At 38.8% G+C, this 10,668-nt stretch overlaps 1 protein-coding gene across 1 annotated transcript; it reads right to left on the bottom strand.

The window, feature by feature from the left end:
- Nucleotides 1-440: 440 nt before the first annotated feature.
- LOC144710451 (ferric reduction oxidase 2-like) lies at nt 441-5,357 on the bottom strand. Its single transcript, XM_078584224.1, has 8 exons — nt 5,105-5,357; nt 4,738-4,834; nt 4,475-4,663; nt 3,127-3,361; nt 2,717-3,044; nt 2,026-2,266; nt 783-1,459; nt 441-683 (listed from the first exon to the last, which is right to left on the bottom strand). Exons 1-8 carry the CDS (start codon nt 5,289-5,291, stop codon nt 544-546), a joined length of 2,094 nt encoding a protein of 697 aa, XP_078440350.1. The 5' UTR covers nt 5,292-5,357; the 3' UTR covers nt 441-543.
- Nucleotides 5,358-10,668: the final 5,311 nt, after the last annotated feature.

Raw genomic sequence — 10,668 nt, 5'->3', positions numbered from 1 at the left:
TCTCTCCCTCTATCCCGCTCTCTCTCTATCTGTATCTCTATCTTTCCCTCTCTCCCTCTCTACCTCTCTCCCTCTCTAATTCTCTCCCTCTCTACCTCTCTCCCTCTATCCCGCTCTCTCTCTATCTGTATCTCTATCTTTCCCTCTCTCCCTCTCTACCTCTCTCCCTCTCTACCTCTCTCCCTCTCTACCTCTCTCCCTCTCTACCTCTCTCCATCTCTACCTGTCTCCCTCTCTCCCACTCATTAGTAAATATGAGAAATGAACACATTGAGTTTTTGATCTTGCTTTGACTCCAATACCCTACTCTAACTGAACATAGTTTTTTTTCCATTTTCTAATGAGAGGCAACATCTCTTCAATTTATACAGAGCATTCAAAACTTCTTCATATTTTTATGCCCTAAAACACAGCAAAGAAGATTAGGCTTTGAATTTAGATCAGAATAAACATCAAACTTTTCCTCCGCCAACTATGTGTATTGCTTGGTTTTTTTCTTACAATGCGGACTTGTCAATTATGCTTCATCTTACAGGTTGTGTGTCACCAATTAAAGCTCATCGAGGAGTAATGAAGATTATCTGCAATACCAGAAGAACAGATCCTAGCAACGTCACGCCTCATCTCTTTTGGCCCGCTAACGAAGACGCCAACATCCTCTTCCTCGTGCTCCAGAAGAATCTCTGCAACAAGTTAGATGGGCACTTCATGAAATGAGAAACCATAAAAAACCTTGAAGAGATGATGACACTGGCTGTAGTTGATAAAGTTTGGGATTATACTCTTGATATTGGGCCGTCCTTGGAAGTGCAAGTGCGTGCTATTAGAGAGTGATTCCTTCGGCTGGGTTTCCAGCTCTTGCTCCACGACTATATTCTTAGAGGGTGAAAATCCAACGGTGGACTCACAACGGGAGTATTGCCATTTATTCCAGAGAAAGACGAGCGTTGTGCTAAGCCCAATTGCACCCCAGACTAAGAGCAGATTGAGAAAGGCCTTGGCTGCGTAGGGGTAGATACTGTTAGTGTTGTGGTCTTTAGGGTAGATGTAGAACTTGTTGAGGATGCCAAGGAGTAGGAGAAAGGATAAGAATGATATAGAGATGATAGCTGCTAGAGAGAGAGAGCAGTAGGGGCCAAGGATATGGGCCAGGGGCTTGTCTGTGGGCCTGGGCTTGAACAGAAGGATAGTTGGAGGGGCCACTTTTTTGTAGGGTTTTTGATCTCTGGTGATGAATGCACTTATTTTAAGATTGAGTTGGGAGAGATCGGAATGAAATTCTGATATGGGTAGGAGGAGATCAAGCATGGCGAGATCGGCCGTGTTCTTGAAGGCGCAAACGAGGTGGATTCTTGGCGTGGGGTTGTTTGTCGCGGCGCTTCTGAAGATGAACCCTCGGATGATGGAGATGAAGGGGGTGATCCCGCTGCCGCCGCTGATCAGAATCAATGAATCGTACCTGGTGATTGGAAAACCCAATATCAGGGAAATGGCAGGAAATGTGCAGACTTGTTATTAATGAAAAGTACAACATCAAATGTCATTTTAAAACCCTTTTAATATGCATTAGATCTTAGGTTGTAAGTATGAATTGGCATTCTACGCATGAAATGGAATCATAAAATATGTATCATTAATGGGCCATGGGAGAAAACATCAATCAAGCGGCTGGGAGTGTGTGGGACTTGTTATTAATCAAGCGGAAGGAAAACAAGGTAGAGTTGCCATTGAGTTGTAAGGTCGTCTATTAACTAATACATGAATTAAAATGAATTATTCTTCGACTGAAAACAGAAAAAAAAAAATCTTCTAAGACATATAAACGCATGAAATGTATTTCGTGTAAAAAATCAGAGTCAGGTTTTTAAGGATAAAATCTACCTTAATTTCATGCATAAGTTATGATTTATCGATGGGTCATTAAACAGAAATCAGAATATGTTGAGTTCATGTCTGCTATTATGAAAGTATCAGAGAAGAAGAACGCGCTAATGTATCTGTAATCCATGGATGGCGGAGGAAAACCTTGAGATTTCGTCAGATACGGAGCTGTAAGGACCTTCAATAGAAACCTCAAGCCGATCCGGTGGGGCGGAGGCCAGGATTTGGTGCAGCTTCTGCGTCCAGGAGCCTTCTTTCTTGATGATCACGCTCAGCGTTTCAGGCTCGAGATTGCAGTTTGATGAAACAGTGAAGGGGTGCCACTGGAGCTTAGAAACAGCAGGGATATTCAGGAAGACCATGCTGGAAGGGTTGTATTGTAGCCCTGAAAAAGTCCAACGATTAGGAGGAGGAGGTTGATATTATTAATGTTAACAATAAGATGATAATGAATAGTTAGAAGCAAAAGAAGAAGACGAAGAAAAAGAAAAAAGATGAACATAACCAGAAGAACTACAACAACAAGAACTAAAATTATAATAATAATAAGCGGAAGAAGACGAAGAATGAGAATAAGGAAATACGACAAGAATAGAAAGAAGAGAAAAAAAGGAAGAGAGGTGACAAGAAGAACAAGAAAAAAAAAATTAAAATTAAGAATGACGACGATAACAAAAACGAGAAGAACAACGATGACAATAATAATGACTGAAAGAAGAAGAACAACAACAAGAACAGTGAAAAGAAAAAGAATGAGACTAATAATAAGAATACGAGGAAGGGGAATAATAAGAAGAAGAAGAATAAAAATAAGAATAGAGCATGAACAACTTACCAGGACTCTTTGCGAAGTTGAGCTCGACAGTTTCGCCAGGCAGAAGGCGCGCAGAGATCAATCGAACTCGGCCACGACTTTGCAGGAATCGTATGAACCGGTCGATCATAAAGAGATAGATCCCGGGGAGTAGTAGCGAGAAGAAGGCGACGCCGATGTGGAGAACATAGAATACCAAAAACAGGATATAGAGATGATGCGCATAGAAGAACACCTCGAACATCTTTCTCCTCACCCACGGCAGCGTAGCTGCCCAAAGCACCAACCCAGAGAGCAAAGCCAGCTCTCCAGCGACGTTTGATACTCCCGCCGTTGCCCATTCTAACATCTGCAGGTTAGTTGAATGACCTCTTTCATGGGTTTATTTTTCTTCTTCCTAAACTTAGATGTAGAATTAAGCCGGTATTTACCTTTGAGATGGAGTTAGTTGATGCCCAGTAGATGACGTACAGCAGGCCATGGATGGTGAAGAGGAGCATGGATAAGTGCCCAAGCCATATGTGGTATCTGATGCTGCGTTCTGAGGTGAGCCCAACCAGTGGCAGGATGGATGACCCCCTAGTCACAGGGAAGAAGAGGAAAGCTACACAGAGGTTCCCAAGAAGCCCTATCCTTAGACCCGCATACTCCACCTTTTCTTGCCATCTGTGGGATCATATTTCCAAAATTATTCAAGCACAATGGGGTTGAATATTTACTCGATCTTTCAAGATGTTACGAAATAGAGAAGGTAGCAGATCATAAGAATATACTGTTAAGCTTGAGCCTCCTAACACGTACTATTGTACAACATAGTCTGCATAATCCCTCTAAAGTGATTGAATGGTGGTAATTAAGGGCATTAGATATTTTAATTAAGTGTGGGGTTGAATTAAATGCGTAGGGGTTAAGTCTGACTTAACAATAATGATGGGATAGTCTAGGACGGACTAAAAAAATGAGGTTTCTCTTCTTGCTTAAAAATAGGAGTCACAGATGAAGTTTTCTCTGAGGGTCCCCATTACACGCAAGATTAAAGTTACAGCCCGTTGACTCAAAAAATCTCACTCAAGATCAATCTAACTCAATAGACTAAGGTATGCCCTCTATCTTCTCTTGTTGTAACTCGTTGAAGAGAAACAACGACCCAAGACGCTACGGTGAAATGCGGAATCAACTCGGACGTGATAACTGTGTCGGCGTATAGAGACAGGAAACAAGGACTTCTTTACGTCACCGGCGTGACGTCAACGTGCAAGGCTCTTGGTGCAGGGCAACGACTTCTCGTATGGTGCTGCGGAGCAACTCCTCAAACTCCCAAGACAAGGGAGCGGCCACCAAGGAATGATGAAGACAAACCAAAGGAGAGAGAGAGAGGAGAAGAGAGGAAGAGACAAGAAGAATGAACAGAAAACTCATATGCCTTGGATTTCAAAATAGATTTGCCCTCTATATATAGAGGGCCAATTACAGTTTGAGGGAATTTGAAAGGTCTGGAATATGAAAAGCCAAGAGCCTTTTCATATTCTCCAAAGAAGCCTCTTCATATTCCAACAAAGAGACAAGAGGAGGGGGGTTAAAACTTTTCAACTCCCCCTTCCTTTATTGGGGTTTGACTAGTCAAGCCCTCCCCCTTCACATTCCCGTAATGGGGGGGCTGACACACCCCAACATCTCTCAATCAAATTATTAATCCTTTAGAATTCAGAGCAAGATAATCCCTTTAGTAATCTTCATATACAGCAATAAAGATAGACATAGGATATGATATGTACTTACATTTTTTCACCATTTTCGGCCGCTGATTGGGGGCTGATATGGGAGAAGCTTGCTGATAGAGATACAGAGAAATACCACGCAAGAAGGGCAACGAACATCAATAAGAAGATGAACTCAACCCACGAGACGATTCCAATAGGCCCTCTCACTAAAACCGGTCTCTTCCAGAAGCTGCTGCCTGCATTTCCGCTGCTCCAATAAAATGTAAAATTATATGTAATGTTTTCATTTTTTAATAGTAAATCATCTGATTTAAAGCATACCTTTGAGTGCTGCATGTTTTATTCTTGAGATGGATGAAGAGGCACCCAAGAACGGCGATGAACAGAATGGGGGATGTGAAGAGGAGAAGATTCGTCCCTGTAGAAACACAAACCGGATTTTTAATAATTGGAAATGAACTTAAGTATTTTATACATATATCCGCATTTAAATGATGAGGAAGTGATTAGAAAAGGGTTAGAAATTAGGTACCGGGAAGAAGTTATAATGGAAATAGATGTTAAAAATAAGAAATTAGAAAGTAGCATGAAATTAGAAAGGAACTGGAAATTAGAAATTTTGAAAGGAAGAAGAATCTGAAATTATAAGGACAAGAGCTCGAGAACCTGGAAGGGAGATTACGATTACCTTGGGATCCGAAGTAGGTAGAGCTTGTCTGGGCTCGTAGCTTGGGCAACCAATGTCGCCAGAAACGATCGGTAGGCGATATCATCCAAAGCACAATGTAACCCAGAAAGATAGTGGCTGAGAGGAGCCTTAAAATTCTCAGAACTGACAATCGCTCCCTCCTCCTTATCTTCCCTTCAGAGCTCATCTTCTATCTCCTTCTACGAAAGCACGCAGAGCAGACTCTCCTTCGCGCTCATTTCCAACATTTCAGCCGAGTATTGAAGATGAAATAGAACCAAAAAGAAGTCTAAGTCAACCATAGCCACATAATTTAATCTTTCCTCAATTATTTATTCTACACAACTTCTTTCTCGACCCATGTTTCTTTCCAGAATTTCATCCTTACTGACGGCTCGGTGAAAACTATTCTACTGAAGAGGAATAGAGAAAGTTGAAGAGAATTTAAGTAGACAGAGAAGGGGGGGAGAGATGAACAAGAGTAAATGGTTGGATCTGGCTGATGGATGTCCTCTGACTTAATACGTAAGCAACCTTGTATTTATAGAGTTTAACTGCCTGGTTAAGTGTGGTTATGTCCTATTAATTGTGTAGTTAAGTGTGGTTAAGTTCCGCTATGTAAACTTTTTTCTCGTTGATCCTTGTTTTTGCTACGTGCGCTTATCTTGATTGGCTTTAGTTATGCCTTTTGTTGATTGGTTGATATATCTTACCTGATGTAGGGCCCTACATGCTGGCAAGTAATACTACATTAAAAAAGTAGACTGAATATCATAATTCATCAACTTACTCGAAGTCTTTATAGAAAGTAGAACTCAATTATAAAAGTTTACTTCAACGACTCTTCGGTAAAAATGGTTATCTCATGGCCGAAAAATGCTGTTGGCGAGGCGACAAGGTAGGTTTAAATCAAGATGGGCCAGGGGCAGATATAGTGCGCAATTTCAGCCGCTCACGCCGTGATATCAGCGGAAGAAGGTTTCAGTGCATGTGCGTGAGCTTGTCTTCTTACAATGGATATATCCTCATAAATGTACTGCAGGAAACAGTCATTAATGGAAAACGAAGTTGGTGGTTTTGCACGTTAAACGTAACATTAAGTTATACAGTCAGAGCAATGAACAAGGACAGCAAGAAGTTTTTGTGTGTTAAAAAATACTTGTAATAATGTTTTGGCGTTGATAATGTTTTAAATTGGGAAGGGTATTAAGAAATAAATGTCTTACTTGGACGTGGACTGAGGTTAAGGGATGAAGTCTTCGTAACCGTGGACCCAGCGTGGTGTCTGGTTTCTGTAACGCACCAAACACATCACATCATTTGTTAATAATGAGTGGTGGTTTAGCTTTCTGATAATGAAGTCGTGTTGACCAATTGGGATTCTTCTAGCGACCAAACAGTGACCAGAAATATGCTAAATATAGGGTATAGACAAGACATGAATAACTTAATTTATTATTATTTGTCTTTTGGCTGCTATCCATCTCTTCTTTCTCGTATTATGCAGTGTCATGGTCAGGTAATAAATCTTTTAGCTTCTAGCAACGGGGTTCTAACCTAATCTGAGGGGTGAATTAATTTCGTCAAAGGAAAACAATTAGTCTAAGGTTTAGCTTTCTGATAATTAAGTTGTGCTGGCCCATTTGGGCGTCTTCTGGCGACCGAACGGTGACCAGGAATATTATAAATATAGGGTAACGACAATACATGAACTACTTTGTCTATTATTATTTGTATTCTGGCTGCTATCCATCTCTTCTTTTTTGTATATTGTGGTGTCATAGTGAGGTAATAAATCTTTTAGCTTGAAGCCAAGGGGTTCGAACCTATTCCGAGGGGTAAATTAGTTTCGTCAAAGAAAAATAATTATTCTTCGGTTTCTCTATTTTTCGATGAAAATTCATGATCTTGGTTTGCACTGCTGGGGAAGAACCTCGGAGTCGGTGATTTCGATATTTTAAATTTTATCGACGACTCCTAAGTCGTATCTGTTTTTTTTTTATGTTTCTGCTTTTTTTTTCAATTGAGGAGTTTACAGCATAACGTATCCAATCATCCCCATATTTTCCATTCCTTCACACATCGCTTGTAACTTTCATAATATGTGGCTAATATTCGGCATCAAATTTGGCATGGCCGGTTGCAAGAGATTGATTGGCTTGCGTTGAGTTGGTCTTGGGAACGAAGGTGTACTGAGAGAGCTCAAGGTTAAAGGTTTAGATTCAATATCTGAAGGATAGGCAGCAAGATCTGTAAGTACAAGAACTGAATTGCACACGGACTCACTGTTAATCTAAAGAAGATACTCAAAGTCTTTCATCATGACAACATAGCGACAGATTCTCAGCGTAACTCCTCATTCATCTCAGCCTTGTTCACCACACTATTCCAAAGGAGATGATTTTCTTCGGTCCCTTTACATACTAGAGACATTTGGGCTTGAAGGTTTGGAACAGACATTAAAAAGATATGCCTTTGTATTCAGATAATGTAAAATAATATATCATTGATCAAAAATAAATGGAAACTAGTTTCCTTCCCCTCATATATCATTCATGGTCATGGAAATATGCATAGGACATTAATAATATGAGTAAGAAACCCGGAGATTTTAAGCTCCAGGATGGCAGGAGAGTGTTGACTTTTTCTTGGTTGGCATGAGTAGCAGCCCACGCTATGTCCCGACAAAAATATCCACCTTGCAATTCTATTTAAAGGAGGAAAGTTCTAGTTAAAATATGAAACTAAATTTCTATTTATGAACTCCGAAAGAGATTGGGCTGAGTTGTCCCGGGGCAAGTGTTGTATAAAAAGTCTTTACCCAGACTTCATGGAATTTCATTTAAGTATATACCCATAAAATGTATTTTACTTTAACGCTGAATTTAAAGATCCTTAAATCCTAAAATTTGATTTCAGAATTAGTGGAAAGTCAAGATGATTTAAAATTTTTGAAAGATATTGAAGAAATTCAAGATTCAACCTTCTAACCAGGTTTTTAATATACCTTACATGCTCAAGCCAAGAATCAGAATGAGGTTCTCTATCATTTCCTCTCGGCCAGGCTTCTAATTCATCCTAACACAAATAGATTTTGGACATATCTTCTGTCTCTCTAAGATCTGATTCACATGCCCTGATTTGCTTTTTTTATCAACTCTCATCTTAGATGCCCCATCAGTATCTTCATTTGGTGGAGATTCGATTCAGAAATCTAATCCGCCATCTTCCCTTGGAAATGTTCTAATCTCTGATTTGGGATATATTCTGATTCATCCTCAACAGCTTTCGACTCAAGAATTCCCAAAATTAAAATTCATTCTCTTATCAACTCATTTTCAGCATTTTCTTGCTTAACATTTTATGCGCCATAGTCATCGTGTCATCTAGAATCCTGATCGAACTCCTGAAATTGAACATCTTAGTAGGCTCACACTCACAACGCCCAAATAATTCATACCTTCCCCTTTAATATAGGTCATGACTTTCTGAGACGTGTAAATTATCAATAGACGTTGATCAACTTAGAAGCTTCGACAGTTCATTTCGATTTGTGTAAAGCTTCTTTGTGGCGGTCTTTATTACCGCTGACTCAGGAGAGTCCAAGTATTAACCGGAGCCATGACGCCACATTTATTTGAACCCCTAATTAGACAATAACCCATGGACAGTCAGTTTGAGTAATAAACCAAACAATAACCTCATTTTTGTATTCACCGAGTCATCCCTCGACATGTCGATCATCTGAACCAATTATATGAATTGACACCATTACAACCGCCACGCAAGCATATGTGTAAGATGCCTCCAAAAAGTAGTTGTGATGTCATTTTCTGTAATTTTATTTTCTTTTATGTGGTTTTTGGCTTGGTAATGTGACACAACTCACAAGCATAATTTCTAGTTGGAATAATTATGAAGAACTCCATAATATTTGCTTCTAAGGATCACGTTCTAGTCAAAACGGAGTTCCCTTCGAAAGGAGTATGCTGAACATGTAATGTTTCACAAGAAAGTAGTAAGAAGTTTCTCTGGATTCTGAAATGTGCCAAAAGAAGTACGATTACATGTATCATCATAACCAGAATAGAGAAATAACAGAATGGAAATGTTGAAATATGATCACACGTTGTGATCCCATCATCTGTCGACGTTGTTGTTAGAACCTCTCTGAGTGATAGTCTTCCACGAGAGCAAGAATGGGAATAGAAGAGAAGGAGAGAATAGAGAAGAAGCGAGGAGAACACATTAAGATTGATGATATAAAATTTCATCAATGAGTACATAGATTTTTCGTATTTATTGTCAGTACAGTTACGTTTGAAAGGAAGTCTTAGTCATTTTAATATAGTCGTTGTCAAAGAGTATAACGGCTAGATTAGATTAGACCTTTGCCATTTATATGTTGGACTAATCCTGGCCATTATTATTCTTCTTAGTTATAGGATACATGTCAAGGTTTGATTGGCTAATCTTTTATTCAAGGTCTGATTAGTTGTCCCTATGGCCGATGTGATAGGGGAGTTGCTGACTCTGCTTTCCTGATTCTTCTTCCTCAATAAACCCCCCCCCCCTAGAGGAGAGAATAGTTGTCCCTGGGGGAGACATTGATCTTGCCTCAAAGGAAGCTGAAGCAAGCATGAGGAAGAGGCTTGGTGATAAGCCTTAAAATGCGTGTAAATATGTCGTTGATTTGACGTTTAGACTTATACAATAAAATTTATAAATACCCTTAATCACTAAATATAGAATATAGAGCAAGCAAGGGGTCGAACCACAAGGAGGCAATAAGTCAAAATTTCTATCCAAATTTAATATATTAATTCAAAGATAAATTAATTTTGCAATTAATAAACCTTAATTATGCGTAATAATGTTTTAAATTAATCAAAATCAAGTAAAAACTTAATTTTGATTTTAAATATTTCGGTCAAAAAGCTCAATATAGAATTATTTCAATTATAAGATCAGACTAATTCGGATTATTAATTCCCCAATTATTATAAAATTTTCAAACAATTTTTGTGAATTAAAATTGGGAATTTAATAATCAAGAAAGGGATTTTTAAATTGGACTTCAAGATGAATAAATTTTTTAATCAATTTTTTTTAGATTTTTTATATATTAAATTAAATTTCTAAACAATAAAATCAAAATCTGGAGAGAGAAACTAGACAAATTAACCTAGAGAGAGAAAGTGAGGAATTTGGGAAAAGATGAAATCCGACCCTAAATTAAAAATCTAATGATGCAGAAATGTTCAAAATTGATGTAGAATTAAAGATCAAAAACCAGATCTTGAATCAGAATCAAAATGCAGTGCTAATTTTATTCAAAACAACTTCTAAGGCATGTACATTTCGTCCATGCCTTGGCGTTTTAGAATCGTCCAAGAAGAAGATTGAAATACAAATCAGAAACTTACAATTTTGAGTGCAGAATCAAGAACTGTGAACTTCCAAAGCAAATCTTGTGTCCTTCCTGGCCAAATCCTTGGAGAGAACTTCAAAACGTGATTTTTTCCCATTTCCAGACCTCCATTTAAAGATCCAACCATCTGGAT

This window comes from Wolffia australiana, chromosome 12, assembly GCF_029677425.1.
Source record: "Wolffia australiana isolate 7733 chromosome 12, ASM2967742v1".
Taxonomy (NCBI): domain Eukaryota; kingdom Viridiplantae; phylum Streptophyta; class Magnoliopsida; order Alismatales; family Araceae; genus Wolffia; species Wolffia australiana.
The sequence above is the reverse complement of the archived record's forward strand: the minus strand, read 5'-3'. Positions and strand labels throughout refer to the sequence as shown.